General features: G+C 42.4%; 2 protein-coding genes across 3 annotated transcripts in view; one reads left to right on the top strand and one right to left on the bottom strand.

Annotated features, from left to right (window-relative positions):
- The window catches only part of syk (spleen tyrosine kinase), a 134004-nt gene that overhangs the window by 57318 nt on the left and 58196 nt on the right, over window positions 1–18490 (bottom strand). For both annotated transcript variants that reach the window (XM_059969911.1, XM_059969912.1), the window contains exon 3: window positions 9809–9969. In XM_059969911.1, coding sequence (XP_059825894.1) covers window positions 9809–9969 — 161 coding nt within the window. The remainder of the gene's footprint in view (window positions 1–9808; window positions 9970–18490) is intronic.
- Window positions 16798–17157, top strand: LOC132393851 (large ribosomal subunit protein eL33-like). The gene has a single exon (XM_059969250.1). The coding sequence runs from the start codon at window positions 16804–16806 to the stop codon at window positions 17155–17157; it is 354 nt and encodes a 117-aa protein (XP_059825233.1). The 5' UTR covers window positions 16798–16803.

Here is an 18490-nt window from a genome sequence, read left to right as displayed (position 1 = left end):
ACTTCTTAAAGAGGACGCCAGGATTGAACTCCAAATTCAGATGCCCTGAGGTGTAATAGCATCAAACTAACCTCTACATTACTGTGGTGCACCAAAACTTTGTGATGCAACAACCCACTTATTCCTGGTGTTAGCCTAACAAATCTACTATGGATTCTTTAAATGCTGCAATATCCAAAACTGTCCACAGTCAGCCCTAAATGCTTTTTTAAAACTCCAAACTCACAGTAATAAAGGCCAACCTAAATTTGCCTTCTTATTTACTTGATGTGCCAGCACACTAACTTTATGTACTTTATGCCTCTGTACTCCATTTGCAAACTTCCTCCATCAAAAAAATTTATTGACTTTTGAATTTTTGTACTAAGGTACTTGATGTTACACTTTCCTACTTCAAATTCCATTTGATAAGTCTTTTTCCACTAACTCAACCAATATGAACCCTGTTGCAGAATCCAGGTATTATTCCAATTAAACCATGTTCTATCAAATATTATTTGCATCATCTGCAACCCTTGGACACCTTCCATTCATTAATAAAGATATAAGTAATTGTGGACCAAAGACTAATCATTGGAGCATTTCACTCAGTATATCTTCCCCTTTTGAAGGAAAAAACATGTATTCTGACTCCTTTAAAATATGGTAACCAGTCTTCAATATACGTTAATACCTTTCCCCAATAAAGTGAATTCTTAACATGTCTTTATGTGACACCTAATCAAACGCCATCTAGAAATCCAAATGCACTACATCTACAGTTTCTCCTCTATTGATTCTGCTTGTCCAATACAATTTCCATTCATAAAACAGTGTTTGAGTGCATTAGGCTTATATGAATTATCAGCTACTTCTTCCATGATTAACAATTGCAACATCTTCCCAATAACCGGAAATGATTGGCATGGATTTTCTTGGGGTTTTTTCTTCCTTCCTTCTTGAACAAACGTGTCAAAGTCACAATTTTCCTATCCTTTGGCACTCTCCAGGAACTCAGTGAGTTTTGGAAAACATCAACCAATAGCTGTGCTTTCTAGGTAGCATTTAAAGCCCTTGGATGCAGGCTTCAGGTCCTAGCAACCTGCCTACCTGTGATCCTACTATTCTTCACATATCTTTTTGCTCATGATAGGAGTGTTACAAATTCTTCTATTTCAAACTGGACTATCTGTGATTTTTAAAATGTTTGTTGTGTTTTCTGCCAAGAAGCCCGAAGCAAAGTATTGATTTTAACAATCTGCCCTATCCTTGTTTTCTGTTATTCATTGGCTGTTATATCATGCTCACCTGAGTGACCTACTTCCTTTTAATATGGCCATGGCAGTTCCTGCGTTTGTTTTAGAACATAGAGCACAGATCAGTGTAGCACAGCAATATTCCCTTCAGCCCAACACACAAAGGTTGTTAAGATATTACTTGTCAGTTTACTCATATGATCATTGTACTTCTTCCTTATTAACCTTATAGTCACAGCATAATGGAAAATTACAGCACAGAAATGGGCCCTTTGGCCCATCTAGTCCATGCTGAACCATGCTGTTGATTACAATCGCTGGCCTACCACTAGCTTTGCCACTTTGTACGCTTCAGAATTTGTTTTAATATTGCCCTTTGTAAACCCCCGCATGATTTCAGAATTAGAATCAGCTTACTATCTCTGTCTTGCATGATGTGAAAATTGTTGTTTTGCAGGAGCAGTACAAAGCAAAGACCTACAATTACTACAAATTACAAAATAAATAAAGAGTGCAAAAAAAACATAACAACAAGATGGAGTTCGTGGACCATTTAGAAATCTTATAGCAGAGGGGAAGAAGGTGTTTATGAACTATTGAGTGTAGGTCTTCAAGCTCCTGAAACTCCTCTCTGATGGTAGTAATGAAAAAAGAGCATGTCTCAGATGTTGAAGGTCTTTAAAAATGGATGCTGCATTCGTAAGGTACCATCTGTTAAAGATATGCATGATGGTGGGGATGCTTGTGCCCGTGATGCAGCTGGCTGAGTCTACAACCCTCTACGGCCGCATGCAATCGTGTGCATTGGAACCTCCATACCAGGCTGTGGTGCCACTAGTCGGTATACTTTCCACTGTACATCTATCAAAATTTGCAAGAGTCTTTGATGACATATGAAATCTCAAAGTTCTGATTAAGTTTAGCCACTGCCATGCCTTCTTCATGATTCTACCAATGTGTTGGGCCAAGGATAGATCAGTGTTGACACTGAAGAACTTAAAGCTGCTCATCCTTTCCACCACTGACCCCTCAATGAGGATCGGTGCATGTTCTAATGACTTCCCCTTCCTGAAGACCATAATCAATTCCTTGGTCTTACTGATAAGGTTGCTGTTGTGACACCACTCAGCAAGCTGAACTATCTCATTTCTGTATACCTCCTCATTACCAACTAAGATTTTACCAATAACAGTAGAATCATCTGTGAATGCATAGAGGTGTTTGAGCTGTGCTTAACCACACAGTCATGAATGTAGAGTAGAGCAGTGGGTTTATCAGGTATTCATGAGGTGCACCTGTTGACTGTCAATGAGGAGGAGATGTGTTGACTGTGGTCTCCCAATGAGGAAGTCAAGGATTCAGTTGCAGAGGGAGGTACAAAGGCACAGGTTTAAAAGCTGTGTAGATGATAGTATTCAACACTGAACTATTATTGATAAACAGCAGCCTAATATACAGAAAGTTTTGCTCTAACTAGGTGCTCCAAAACAGAATGGAAAATCAGTGAGGTTAAATCTGTTGTGAACCTGTTGCAGAAGTAGGCACACTGCAATGGGACCAGATTCTTGCTCAGGGAGAATTATTTCTAGCCGTGAACAGCCTTTTGGAACCCTTCATAATGATAGATGTGAAGGCAACCTAATCATTGAGACAGCTTATCCTGCTCCATGCACACCAGAGTGATTGCTGCCCCTTTGAAGCAGGTGGGAATCTTAGTTCACACCTGTGTGAGGTTGATGAAGTCCTTTAACATCCCAGCCCATTAGTCAGCTCAGGTTTGCAGTATCTGCCAGGTCCACCATCAGCCCCTGATGCCTTGCGAAATTTCAGCCTCTTGAAGGATGTTCTGACATCACCCCTGAGACAGAGATACCAGGGTCACCGGATGCTGTGGTGTAGTTTTTATTTTCCACAGGTGTAGTTTTGTTCTCCCTTTCAAAGCCTAACTGGGGAGTGAAGCATTACTGTTACTCACGCTGTTAAGTTTTGCCTTAGAAGTAGTGGCATGCAAACCCTGCCATGGCTGTTGTTCATCCAATTATAGGCCATATGTACAAAATTAAGGGAGGGAAGTTTAGGGGAGACATCAGGGGTAAGTTTTTTTTACACAGAGGGTTGTGAGTGTCTGGAATGACTTGCCAGGGATGGTGGTGGCGGCTAAAACATTAGGGGTATTTAAGAGCCTCTCGGACAGGCACATGGATGAAAGAAAAATGGAAGGTTATGGGGTAGTGTGGGTTTAGTACATTTTTTAAAGTATTATATGGGTCAGCACAACATGGAGGGCTGAAGGGCCTGTGCTGTGCTGTAGTGTTCTACGGTTCTATGGTTAATTGTACATTTAATCTCCTGGTTCATCCAGTGATTCTTGTTTGGTAAAATTCAGTACATTTTCAAACGCACACACTCATTCACATGGATCTTGATGAAGTCAGTGATGGCTGTGGCATTTTCATTCAGACATGGAAGTGATTTCCTGGATAGTCCAGTCTACCAATTCAATGAGTCCTGTAAATGCTCCTCTACTTCCATTGCCTATACCTTTGCAGTCTTCAGCACTGTGGGAGTACACTCGCGGCCAGGTAATTAGACTTGTAAAGTGTGCGTGTGGGATGACACAGTAAGCATTCTTGATGTTGGTATAAGAATGATCAAGTGTGTTAGTTCCTCTGGTTCTGCAATATTTTGTCAAACTTTAAGTTAGCCTGGTTGATGTCTTTGGCAAAGATTGGGAAGGGATCAGGATGAGGTGTCTTGTGACTGCTGACCATGGTGCTCAGCTCCTCCGATGCAGCATGACATTGGCCAGGGGTGGAATGTACACTGTTATCAGGATGATGGTGGTAAACTCCTCGAGCAGATAGAATGGATAATACTTGACTGTCAGATTTTCCATGTCGGGAAGCAGGACTGAGACAGAACCACTATGTCTCTGCATCACGATGAAGCAAATGCCACCACCCTTTACCTGACACCACTATCCAGTCCATGCAGTGGATAATGAAGTCTTTAGGCTGGAATGTCTGGAGTGCTGGGGGTGAGCCATGTCTCCTGTGAAGCAAAGCACATGACAGTCTCTGATGTCCTTCTGGTAATACAGTCTTGCTCTGATGTCTTCAGGGCAAGGTTGGGGTGGGGTTAGGGCCCTGAACTTCTGTTTTTCTATATTAAGATTTACAATAATAAGAAAGAACAAGAAAATCTTTGCCAGTTATTTCTGAACTAATGACTCAAAAGGCAGAAGTATTTTGGCAGATTGTATTTTTTCCTATTATAGTCACATAGCATTATTCCTATGTTACTATACAAAGTATAGCAACTGGTCAATTCCCTTCATCTTCGAGGATAACTGATTGGCTAAACACTGCCACTTCCAGCAATAAAAGATTCTATAACCGAAGAAAGAACTTAAGTTTGATTAGAATAATTGTTGTCATGATTTATTGCAGTTTTTTCAAAATTTGTTCTCAGGTCAATTTTTGAAGGATTTTTTATTATAACTGACATCTGTTCCTCACCCACTAGTTCCAGCCAACCACAGAGCCAGGTGCAAAACGCAAAAGCAAGATGACTGCACAAACCACAGGTTGATTCGTTCATTCTTCACTTCAACTGACAGCAGCGTTAGAGTGAAGCATCAACAAATTCCTTTCATGTAATCTCAGGGACACCAAATCAGACAAAAAAAAGAGATAGTACAGTACATGCAAGTGACCCAGTAGAAATGGAAAATGTGGCCCAAGCTACCACACAAGTAAAACTGGTGACATTAGACCAGCTGGGTATTAATTACTCTACTATAGCTTCCTGTAGAAAATTATTGAAAATAAGCTTTATATAGACGTTGATAGCCTTTCTGTAAAAGGTGACAATTCTGGTTGGTATTATATCAAAAGGCTACCTTTTCTGAACCCCTTTTCAGTGGCAAATTCCTTAATTTAGCTTGTGCTTATACAACCACATTCATTCAGCACAATTCAAATTTCCCTTTGTTGCAGTTAGGGTCCAGGTTGTACATTTATTACAGACTCTTGACACGCTTTTAGAAATTGTATAATCAAAGTCCATCTGGTAACCATAAAATATCTTCTGCCCTTGCTCATGCAGGAGAATTGGGGATATTACGAGAAGCTTTTCGATGTTTGCAATTAAGGAGAAAAATGCAACTTCACTCAGACTAAGCACAATGCTCAGCCTCCATACTGTTCTAAATAACCAAATGTGCAGAGAACTTGCGGTCAGAGTCTAGCAAATACTATCTGGATCTAATGTTAAGCTAAGTTGAAGGGGGGCTGAAGTGCAGAGCTGATGCTCTTCAGCATAGTTATAATATCTACAACTAAGTTTTATCCCTTTGTGCATACATTTTGCATTGGGGTCTGACAATTGCAGAAGGTCCAGTTTAGATAGTAATCTCACATCCATTTCAGGTGGACAGAGTGCTTGTCATTTACATGCCAGCCTCACAGATGCAAATTTCTCCCCCATTCAAGAGGAACTTCACATGGAGAAGGAGGTCATTTTTGCCTATGAAGACTTAGGTGATTGGAGAAATTTGGGCACAAATTAAAGATTTTGTTTTTGTATGATAGTTTGGCAGACTGGTTCATAAAAATGTTGACTGGTATTTGAAAGAAGAAAGGACTGCCAGAAGGCTTTTGAGAAGGTGATGAATGACAGGCTTATCAGCAAAGCTGAAGCACCAGACATGAAAGATAGTATAGATATGCAACAGGTGAATGTGCTTGTCTTTGGACTGGATGTGAATGGTGGCCTTCCTGGGGATCAATGTTCTGTCCATGTTTTCTTTTCAGTCTATATTAATGACGTAGACTGGGATTGGTAAGGCTCATTTTCTAAATTTGTGGAGAATACAAAACCACAGTATTGTGAGCTGATGAGGATAGTAAAGTATGGCAGTAAGATATAAACAAGCTGATGGATTGGGTGGGTGATGGTTAATGTGAAGAGATTTGAGGTGATGGATTTTGTATGAAGAAAATAATATAAAATAAAGGATACAGTGCTAAAAGGAGGGCAGAAGCAGAGAGACCTGGGTTATGGATACACAAGTATTTAGAATTGAAAAGGCAGATTGTGAAGAGATTAAGGAGGCATAAAAAATTCTGAGCTCTATTTATGGAGACATAGGATATAAAAGCAAAGAAGTCATGTTGAACCTCTATTACTAATGCTCTGGTGTGAACAAGAGTACTGCATTCAATTCTAGTTGCCACATTTTAGGAAGGACATGAGGACAGTAAAGAAGGTTCAGAAAAGCTCTAGGACATAGGTGTCAAACTCAAGGCCCGCGGGCCATATCCGGCCTGCAAGATCATTTTAGATAGATCTATTATTTTAATTATTAATGGCCTGGCAATATGAAGCCTATGATTGTAAGTTAATACCAATCATAAAAATAATGCTTGCTCAGCAGTCTTCTTCATAAGAAACGGAATTTGTGAAGTGAAACACTTTGTAGTTATAGCAGAGACTGAGACACATGAGAACAGGCTGAAAAAACGGAGGCAATGAAAGCTGCGTTCACACACGCCCGACTGATCTGGCCCGCATGAAGCTGCATTTTGCCCAATCCGGCCCGTGACCTAAAATGAGTTTGACACCCCTGCTCTAGGAGAATGTTTCTTGAGGAGAATAAAGGCTGGGACTAAAGATTTGACAGAATTATATAAATTGAGGAAGAGCTTGGACAGAATGTATCTACTTGGTGAAGAAGTGAAGAATAAGAATTAGAAGTGAAAAATATAGAAGAAGAAATTTTAAGAGCCATGTGGGTAAAAACATTTCTGTGCAGATGCATGGTTACATTCTGCAATGCCTTGCCCACATGTGTGGTGGAGGAAGGTTCACTTGTGGTCTTCAAGAGAGAAATGAAAAATATATGATGAAAAATTTGCTAAGCTACAGAGGAGAGGAGGGGGTGGCAAAAGTGATCAATTGCTTTGATACAGAGCAGGCATGGACATGATGGATTGAATGAGCTCCTTCTGTGCTGTAGCCATTATATGATTTAGTTCAAAATGCCTGTGCTGGCTTGGTTGAAAGGCTGTCCAGTTAATCTCACTTAACTAATCGTTCCCTTTAAGCCTGCAATTCTTTCCCATTCAAGTATTTATCTAATTCTCCTCTAAATGATCAATCCACCACCCCATTGGGTAGTGTATTCCAAGTACAGCAATTTATTACATTAATATTTTTTCCTCATGCCTCTACTGGATCTTTTGCCAAGCATTTTACATAAGTAATCTAAATTCAAAACATAAGCAAAGGAAAACATTTTATTTTTCTAATCTGACGTAAAACCAGTAATGCTTACTGATTTATTCAGTTTGGTGATTGTTTCCCATTCTTCATGTTGCATTCCACTAACACACCACACCACTGATGCCAGTTAGCATTTGCTTCCTGTTATTTGGTGTCAATATTTTACCTGGATCAGAGCAGAGAGAATGCCAAGGGATCTAGAAAAGCTTTCCATTTTTGTAACTTTATTGTATGTTCACTTAACCCAAGGAGAACTGAGAGTGAGGATCTGCAGGCACTACATTAAAAACGCTTTTAATGTTAAAGCACAGTTAGTACAGCATCTGTCTGTGCTTAACCACAGGTCAGTGCAGGAAGTACATGTACAATCATTTGAATTGAACTGCAAAACCACAAGCTTCCACTAACTATATAAACTTGAGCACAATTTTTTAAAATATTATTTGCATGGTCTCTTTGGCACTGAATTGATTCTTAAAATAATTCTATCTCCAGTAACTCTATATTTATTTATTGACCAACAGGTAGTTAAGTAATAAGTATGTATAATACCGGGGGCACCGTATAAATTTTAAATGGAAATGTTTGTGGGTCAAAACTTAATATTCCAGGATCCAATATCAGAAGTTCAGGTACAGAAGCAGTGTCCTCACCACGTTATACACTCAGTGACCACTTTATATACCTACTTGTTAATGCAAATATCTAATCAGCTAATCAATGTATAAAGGCATGCAGACATGGTCAAAAGATTCAGTTGTTGTTTAGACCTAACGTCAGAATGGGGAAAAGTGCAATCTAAGTGACTTTGACCATGGAATCATTGTTGGTGCCAAAAGGTGTGGTTTGAATATCTTCATGCATGACACTCTGTAGAGTTTATGAAGAATGGTGCTAAAATCATTTAAAAAAACAGCCAGGGAGCAGCAGCTCTGTGGGTGAAAATGCTTGTTAATCAGTGAGGTCAGAGGAGAATGGCCAGATTGGTTAAAACTGACAGGAAGGTGACAATAAATCAATAACTGTGTGTTACAACAGTTGTTTGCAAAAGAGTATCTCTGAGTGCACAGCTTGTCAAACATTGAAGTGGATGGGCTACAGTGTTTATGTTCAGGGTAATCCCAGTGTAGGCCAGCTTTCTGGCAGAAAGCAGCACCAGAGAACAGGGAAACTGACCACCACCTCACTCTAATCCCTCACTTTGAATAAAAGGTGTAACTGGGAGAATGAGTATGAATTGAAAATCACAATCAGAATCAGAAATTGGTTTATTATACATATGTCATGAAATTTGGTGCTTTGTGGCAGCTGTACAATGCAAAAAATCCTAGGTTATGGTAAGATATATAAAAATAAGTAAATAAAAACTGCAAAATGAGAGCAAAATAGTGTGGTAGTTAGTGTTCATGCACTATTCAGTAATCTCATGGTGTAGAAAAAAAGCACTAACCCAAGAAAAGAACCCTGTACAGGTAGTGTAGAGACAGCTGAGTACTTCATGCATTCCGAGAATATCCTGCCCCCCCCCCCCCCCCATTACCGTGACACCAGTTTCTCCTTAACTCGGCTCACTGCACAGTTTCTCTCATGCTAAAACTACTAAAAATTTATTTCAGCTTTGCTTTGAGTAAGCTGACACCAAACTTCAAGATCTGCATGGTGTCTAGAAGAACCCTTAGCAGACAAGTGTAATGTTCCGCCTAGCAGCAAGGCTCCTTGCTCTTTCCTCCAATAACTGGACTCTCCCAAGCCTTTCTAGGCACTCCTGAAATTGACAACCCCATGGCTTCATTCTCAGAAAGTCTGTAGCTTGTTTGGATCATCTACTTTCACCACTGCACTTCCTTCCTGTTTTTGCCAGGAAAACATCAGAGGAACCAGTCCGAGTTTCAGTCGCTCGTGACCTTTGACCCTGTTTTTACCTTTTAAATCGGGACCCATCAATTACTTCAGTTTAATATTCCCTCTGCAAACTTACACCACTAGTGTAAGATGGAAACTGAAAAATTAATAGAGGCCACGTGCCCTAAATCAGAAGATACTGAGTCTCACTGCATTGGAAGTTTTGTTTTGGGAAAATGCAAACAATTTCATTACATTGTGAGCAACAACTGGAGCTACTCTGTGATCACACAGGACACATTTCCAAATGACCAACCTCCTGTTGGCAACTACCTGAAAAAATTATTTTAAATTGAATGAATTAATTCACTTCACAGCACAAGTAAAAGCCTCACAAATATTTAGGGAAATATGTAGAAGGTTTCAACGTCAATTATTTTACTCACAGAAATTTTCCATTTGTCCGCGGGCCTCTGAGCATGCAGCGTTCAGCATCGTCTCGGGATTTCTTCCCATGAAACCAGGGCATTCGCTCATGGGCAGTTGTTGCAATTAGTTTCTCCAACTGTGGCTTTTGACTGATGATTGCCTGTTCAAGAGCATCCCCCTGTATGTGGAAATAGAGTTTGTTTTACAGTTAAGGCATGAGGGGCTTGATATCTATCTTCAATCCATTTTACAAATAGTATTTAAAAATAAAACACCTGAAAGTAAATATCTTGCCACTCAGCATCACTCAAAAGAAATACAGTGGATGCAAAATGCTTGGATTTCCAAAAAACCATTAATAAATACCACATTTAGGACTTGCTGCATAGGGGACAGCTCTCAGGTAGACAGTATGATTGCTTCTGCATAGGAACTACAGAGCATGGATGAAGTTAGGTAATATCTCAGACTGGAAAAATGGTGGTAGGTGATGTCTCCCAGAAGCTAATGCTGGGACCACAGTTCATCACAATTGATAGATCTGGATGCATGAAACAGAAGTAAAATTTCAAATATGAAGACACTGCTAAGGCATTAAGGTAGAAATGGGTGGCAACAAAAACAAAAAGATTTTATTAAACCTGTAGAATGGGTAATCTGTTAGCAACCAAGTGTTAATTTCAAAGGAATGCATGTTGCTGCATATGTTCACATCAACTATGGAAACCAAGGATGTGAAGTTCAGCTCCATAATTGAATTATTCGGGTAATGCAGGTGCTATTTCAGGCTCAAAAATGTGTGCATTATGCATTGATGCACATCCTGGCACAGTGGAAGTTACAATGCTAAAGGTGTTAACTGGTTCACAAACACCTTTTGTATGGAAATCTACTGATAATTCATGATGCCAACCGGGGCATATTACTGACTGATGACGACATTGCCACACTGGAGCTAAATGCTCTGGCTAAAACCATCTCTTAATCACCCTCAAATGCTTGTAATGAAAACATACCCTCTTGAGTCCTATCAACTGGGTATCATCGAGAATTAATTACTTTATTAGAGACAGAGCACGATAATAGACTCTTCATACCCATAGAGCTCACACCACCCAGTTATACCTATGACTAGTCTACTTACCAACAGTTGTGTATTTAATATTTCAGCAATATTTGAGTTGTATTGCAAATATACCATTTGATTAAATATTCTTTGTTGTTTACATCATTCATTACGGGTTATATGTAAAAGTACGTGAATGGCATGCTGTATGTCATTACGTCACCACGTCAATGCATGTGCCTCACTAAAGTAAAAATGAAACTAAACACATGCATATCTTGGACTCCCTTGTTTTTCTTTCAATTAGTTTGATATTTTGGAGTTACAAAACTTAACAGTGGTAATGAAGAACTTTTAAATGAACCTGAGATGACTACCTGCCTGCTGAACCACAGAGAGATATTCAAGAAAACAAAAAGCGCAGCAAGACATTTGAGTTTAAAGAAATAGCATGTGGTTTCTTCAGAAATGGTGACCATTGAGTTTTAAAAAATGCAGGAAACAGACAAAATTCACAGCTTTATAAATAGTGAGTACACGGTGATAGTCATAAATTAAAAACGCAGAACAGGCTTGCTACATTGGAATGATAGATGTGCTTGATTGCACAAAATATAACTTGACTTTGTATACTGAGTAAGTTGGGAAGTATTCTGAAGTAGATAAAACAGCCAATGAAAAACAAGTTCCAGTTTCGCTTAGTTCATTAGTGGGTGGAAAGACATATAGTTTGCTTAGAGCTTTAACTGCTCCAACCAAACCATCAGAAATGAGCTTTGCAGATTTTGTGAAAGTAATGCAAGAACATTTAGAACCAAAACTGTTCTGAATGCTTTAGGTTTGAAAAAAGGATTCAAAAGGAAAAGGAGTGTACTTCAGCATATGTGACTGAATTGACGAAATTGTCTGAGCATTGTCTGTTCAATAATGGGCTTAATGATGCACTGAGAGATCATTTAGTTTACAGAAACTTACAAGAAAGCACTCAAAAAACAGCTATAAAATGAAGCACAACCTATATTTAAAAGAGTAGTTGAAATAGCTGTATGAATGAAAACAGCAGACAGAGGTGTAACTGAGTTGCAGTCAAGAATGAAAGTGAGTGTGAACAAAATTGCAATGCTTAAACCAAAACCTGCCCGGCTGAATAAATGTGTTTCCATTGTGGCAGGGACTCACGTATACCAAGTAAAGCAGATTTAAAGGCAAAATTTGGTGAAAATGCAAACAAGTAGGACACATACAAAGCGCATGTCAGGCAGACAAAAATAAATGAAATATACAGGGAAGAGAAAATGCTAAAATGTCAAGTTACAGTTTCAAAAAGAACTAATCTGCATACTGTTGATGAAAATTCTGATAATGATGAGAATGATGCTGTAGAGTGTAGTCTTGAAATTAACAGTATGAAATTTAACACGCAATAGACACGCAATAACGGCAAATTAATTAAAATTGGAATTGGACACTGGTTCAGTTGTTTCAGTAATTCCACAAAATGAGTTTGAACGCCATTTCAAAGATGCTAAACTGATGCCTGCAGATATACAACTAAGAACTTATTCTGGAGAAAATATAATTCATGTGAGAATGACATTAGTAACAGTGAAATACAACAACTAACAAGCCACATTGGGCTTGAAAATGGTATAAACAGGAGAGCCACCATTGTGGGGCTGTGAGTGGCTGAGATTACTACAGCTTGATTAGAGATCCATCCACCATTTGCATGCCACATCCCCTGCAATAGAGTCAAATGCAAGTGACTTAGGAAAGGTACTGGATGATGCCACAGCAATGTTAAAGGACGGCATCAGAAAACGCAAACATATCGAGGGTAAAATAGTGTTAAATGAAAATGCCACATCCAAGTTTTACAAAGTCTGTTTGGCTCCTTATAACATCCATGATAAAGTAGCCAGCGAGCTAGATCGTATGAAGGCTAAAGGAATTCCTTCCAAAATTGAGTGGAGCCCATGGGCAATGCCAGCGATCTCAGTAGCTAAAAGGAACAGATCTGCCAGGATCTCTGTGATTATAAGGTCACTATTAACCCAAACTCTTTTTCCTGGAGATAACAATTATAGGATCATAGTCAAGAGGACAGCTAATAATGGAAATGCTGATGAATTATTCCATTTACCTTTGGAAGAGGAAATACCTGAAAACTTGACAAAACAGGATACTCTTGACAAATTCTCCCTAATACAAATTGGAAGTCTCCCTATTATAGCAAAGATGATCCAAAGGGAAACCAGAAAAAAACTCCTTACTGTCTCAGGTTCACATGGCAACCCAAAATAGCCAGAATGTGCAACAGAAATTCCAGTTCCCCCCATTTTTACCATTGTCCACAATGGCCTTGCCCTTTTCAGAGGTTCCCTTTTGTGGGGTTTGAGAGTTGTTGTGGTTTCCAATGCTGAGAGCTAAAGTGTTGGAGGAGCTACATGCTGGTCATCTAGGTGTGGTCAAAATAAAAGTGTTGGCTTGAAGCTTTGACTGGTGGCCTGGGATAGCTCAGCATATTGAGCAGCTTGCCGTGCACTGTTCAGGATACCCTGACATCCAGGAGAAAGATCTACAGAGATGTCAGAACCACTTTCTGTAATCCCAGAGTCAAATCCTCCAATTACCATGGAGGAGTCTCAGAACATGATATTGCTTCACAGCCACACGTCTCACCAGCCAAGCAGAGTGATTTCCCTGGTTCAGAAAGACATTATCCCATTAGAGTAAGAAATCCCACACGAGGAAGAAATCCTCTACAGTAATTAAATCTTTAGGCCTGAATGGGACAATTTAAAATTTACTATGTTGTGGATGTTATACTGTAGTTGTATTATATAGTATACTTGAGTTGAGATACATTCTACATTGAGTTGGATTTCATAGCTAAGCAGGGAGGAGAGTTATGCATTTAATATTTCAGTAATATTTGATTAATATTTGTAAATATATTGTTTGATTAAGCATTCTTCATTGTTTACATAATTCATTACAGGTTATACAAATGTAAAAGTATGTGAATGGCATACGTCATTAAATCACCACATCATTTGTACATGCCTCACTAAAGTAAAAATGAAATTAAGCAAAGGCATATCCCGGACTCCCTCATTTTTCTTTCAATTAATTTGATTTTTTTTGGAATTACGAAACATAACGCGAACCTGTATATCTTTTGAATGCGGGAGGAAACCGGTGCATCTGGAGGAAACGCACGCAATAGCAGGAAGAATGTACAAACTCCATAAAGATAGCAGCGGATGTTGAACCCGGTTCTCTGGCACTGTAATAACATTATACCATGCTACCCAAGTATCTTAGGAAATTAGGAAGCAAATGAGAACGTCTTCTGCTTCATATTGCAAGAACGGACATCAAAAGGAAGGGTGCATGGTATTAATGACGGAAACCAAGAATCTAGAGCAACTTTGAGTCATACTTTACCTTCTAATGGAGAATGGCTCTGTTTCCTATTCGTTGGAACAGAGAGGAATCTCAACGCAAAGAGAAGGGCTCCAACCCTTAGGAAGCAGGTAAACCTAGAAACGTGGAGAGACATTTGTCCTCCTCCTTGCCCATCACTTGTAATTTGATCTCATTGTTTCCTTTCAGTTGTTAGGTTTCCCAAATCCTGGAAATCTAGGCAGACTTTAGTTAAAACTATATCTGAATTTAGATGTGATGCTCAATTTTCACTGTGTTTCTTATTTTCCTGATTACCCATACCGAGTATACAAACAGCCTGAGCATTGTATCACCCAAGTTGAAATCTTAAACAGGCAAGTTGGTTGCATTTCAAGTTTGGTCTTGTGGATGTTAACTTTTTTTACATCTCATCTGCAATCAATTTGATTTTTGAGATTAAAATACAATACAGACCAAGGTTCATAGTTCAAAGTAAATTTACTATCAAAGCAAATATATATTACTGTAGCGGTGTGCTAGAGTGCTGAAATAATGACACAGAGTCGGTAAGCTGCAGTTAAAGAAAATTTTATTTGAACTTCGCGGCTTCGCTTTAAAGCCTCCCTGATCCCGCCCTCCCAGGGCGCGGATGCTGTAGGGGGCACGTATTCACAGTCCCGCGCTGGCTTTTCCCTTTGTTAGTGAAGCAGACTTGGCGCCCTTTTGGGACTGGCCTTTATGCCGGCGCGCTGGCTATTTGTGAGCCGGTTCAAGTGCGCTAGGAAGTGGGTCGCCACATAACCCCGCACCCAGAACCGGCAATACACCCCCCAATGACCACAGTCTGGGCCAGACCCTGTTTGTGAGGTCGGCCTCTGCGCCATGGTGCCGGGAACTCGACCAGTTGCGCCACGTCCACATGGGCCAGTTTGAATCGGTCCACCGTGAAAACCTCCTCTCTCCCCTCAATGTCCAGCATGAACGTGGACCCGTTGTTCCTGAGCATCGTAAACAGCCCCTCGGAGGGCCGTTGCAGCGGTGGCCGGTGCCCACCCCATCGTACAAACACAAACTTACAGTTCTGCAGGTCTTTGGGTACGCAGGTCGGGTTCTGCCCATGCTGCAAAGTGGGTATGGGGGCCAGGTTGCCGAGCCTCTCGCGTAGTCTGCCCAGGACAGCTGCGCGTTCTTCGTCGTGCCCCCTTGGGGCTGGTATGAACTCCCCGGGGACGAACAGGGGTGCGCCGTACACCAACTCGGCCGACGAGGTGTGCAGATCGTCTTTGGCCATCTGGTGAACCGGTCCACGATAGCGAGGAGGTGCCGCGCTCCGCATGACACTGGCAGGGGGCCCACGTTATCCACATGAATGTGGTCGAATCACCAGTGGGTGGGGTGGAACTGCTGCAGCAGAGCTTTGGTGTGCCGCTGCACCTTGGCCGTCTGGCAGTGCATGCACGTTTTGGCCCATTCACTGACCTGCTTGCGGAGACCGTGCCAAACGAACCTGCTGGAGACCATCCGGACGGCTGTCCTGATGGAGGGGTGTGCTAAGTTATGAATGGAGTCGAAAACACGACGCCACCAGTTTGCCAGGACAACGGGACGGGGTTGGCCAGTGGTGACGTCACAGAGTAGGGTCCTCTCACCTGGGCCTATGGGGAGGTCCTGGAGCTGCAAACCGGAGACTACGGTTCTGTAACTAGGGATCTCCTCGTCTGCCTGCTGCGCCTCTGCCAGTGCCTCAAAGTCTACCCCTTGGGAAAGGGCATGAATGTTAGGGTGAGAGAGCGCGTCCGCCATGACATTGTCCTTACCCGAGACGTGCCAGACATCCGTCATGTATTCAGAGATGTAGGACAGATGGCGCTGCTGGCGGGACAACCAGGGATCGGACACCTTCATGAACATAAAGGTAAGCGGCTTGTGGTCCGTGAACGCGGTGAAGGACCTACCTTCCAAGAAGTACCTGAAATGCTGGATTGCCAAGTATAGCGCCAACAGTTCCCGGTCGAAAGCACTGTATTTGAGCTTGGGCGGTCGCAGGTGTTTGCTGAGAAATGCCAGGGGTTGCCAGTTACCCGCAATGAGTTGCTCCAGTACCCCACCGACTGCCATGTTAGATGCGTCCACTGTGAGGGCGGTAGGGACGTCCATTCTGGGGTGCACTAGCATCGCGGCATTTGCCAAGGCTTCTTTCGTTTTAATGAAAGTGGCGGCGGACTCCTCGTCCCAGATAATGTCCTTGCCCGGACCTGACATCAGGGCGAACAGGGGGCGCATGATTCGGGCAGCTGAAGGGAGGAAGCGGTGGTAGAAATTTACCATACCCATGAATTCCTGAAGGCCTTTGATTGTGGTGGGTCGGGGAAAATGGCGGACTGCGTCTACCTTAGCGGGCAGAGGGGTTGCCCCATCTTTCGCAAACCTGTGGCCCAGGAAGTCAATAGTGTCGAGCCCGAACTGGCATTTGGCCGGTTTGATTGTTAGAACGTATTCACTCAGTCGGGCGTAGAGTTGACGGAGGTGGGACAGATGCTCCTGATGACTGCTGGAAGATTGTGGTGCAAAGCTGTTTTTACTGGCTATAAACGGGGCCTTCGAAACCAAAGGGAGCATACAGCTCTGCTGAAGATCGAGGGTGTTTACTCCAGTGATGAAACTGAATTTTACCTGGGCAAAAGATGTGCCTATGTATACAAGGCAAAGAACAAGACTGTCACTCCTGGCGGTAAACCAAATAAAACTCGCGTTATTTGGGGTAAAGTGACTCGTTCTCATGGTAACAGTGGCATGGTCCGTGCTAAATTCAAAAGTAACCTGCCTGCAAAAGCTATCGGGCACAGGATTCGGGTGATTCTGTATCCATCAAGAATTTACATAAATTGAAAATAAATAGCCAAGTGGTTTAAATTGTAAAAAAAAAGATGACTGCTGCTTGCTATGAGGATGTCATCCAAATAGATGAAAGCGAAGTCCAGGTCACTTTGGGCACCACGTGCAGGGGGGAGGCCCATGGGCTGTCGGACCTCCGTATGATCCCCAATTCCTCCATCATCTTGAACTCCTCCTTCGCCAGTCGGAGCTTGTCCAGGGGAAGCCTTCGAGCGCGGGCGTGGAGGGGTGGTCCCTGGGTCGGGATGTGGTGCTGTACGCCGTGTCGGGGCATGGCTGCCGTGAACTGCGGTGCCAGAACCAATGGGAAATCCGCCAGGACCCTGGTGAAGTCGTTGTCGGACAGCGTGATGGAGTCGAGGTGAGGGGCTGGCAACTGGGCTGCACCCAGGGAGAACGTCTGAAAGGTCTTGGCATGGACCAGTCTCTTCCTGGGCAGGTCCACCAGTAGGCTGTGAGCCCACAAAAAATCCGCACCCAGAAGCGGTTAGGCTACGGCGGCCAGTGTGAAGTTCCACGTGAACCGGCTAGAGCCGAACTGTAGCTGCACCGTACGGGTGCCATAGGTCCTTACCGTGCTGCCGTTCACGGCCCTCAGGGGGACCCGGTGCCCTGTTGCGGGTGTCGTAACTCGTCGGAGGTAAGACGCTGATCTCAGCACCGGTGTCAACCAAAAAACAGCGTCCCGACCTGGTGATCTGTGCGATGGGTGCCCCACTCACCTTCTTGGCGTTCCACAGCAAGTCTGCCCGGGCTGCCACCTTCCGGGGTCACTGAAATCCACGTCGGACAGCAGCAGGCGTATGTTCTTGGGCATCTGCTCCAGGAATGCCTGCTCAAACATGAGGGAAGGCTTGTGTCCTCCGGCCAGAGACAACATCTCATTCATTAAAGCCGATGGAGGTCTGTCCCTCAAACTATCCAGGTGCAGTAAGCGGGCAGCCCGCTCGCACTGTGAGAGTCCGAAAGTCCTTATGAGCAGGGCTTTGAATTCCGTGTACTTGCCATCCGCTGGGGGAGACTCTACGAACTCCTCAACCTGGGCCGCTGTGTCCTGGTCGAGGGAGCTCACCACGTAGTAGTAATGTGTGTCCTCTGAGGTTATCTGCCGAACGTGGAATTGGGCTTCTGTTTGCTGGAACCACAGGTGAGGTCACAGTGTCCAGAAGCTTGGCAGTTTCAATGAAACCGCATGAACAGATGCGGCGTCGGTCATCTCCAGTCCAAATATCGTTTGGACTGTCGGGGTCACCAATTGTAGCGGTGTGCTACACGCAGCGCTGAAATAATGACACGGAGTCGGTAAACTGCAGTTAAAGAAAATTTT

Source organism: Hypanus sabinus, chromosome 5 (genome assembly GCF_030144855.1).
Source record: "Hypanus sabinus isolate sHypSab1 chromosome 5, sHypSab1.hap1, whole genome shotgun sequence".
Classification (NCBI taxonomy): Eukaryota; Metazoa; Chordata; class Chondrichthyes; order Myliobatiformes; family Dasyatidae; genus Hypanus; species Hypanus sabinus.
This window is presented reverse-complemented; position numbering and strand designations above follow the sequence as displayed.

Coding starts and splice junctions, on each gene's coding strand:
- LOC132393851 (XM_059969250.1), top strand. CDS start 16,804: ATGCTCCTGATGACTGCTGGAAGATTGTGGTGCAAAGCTGTTTTTACT.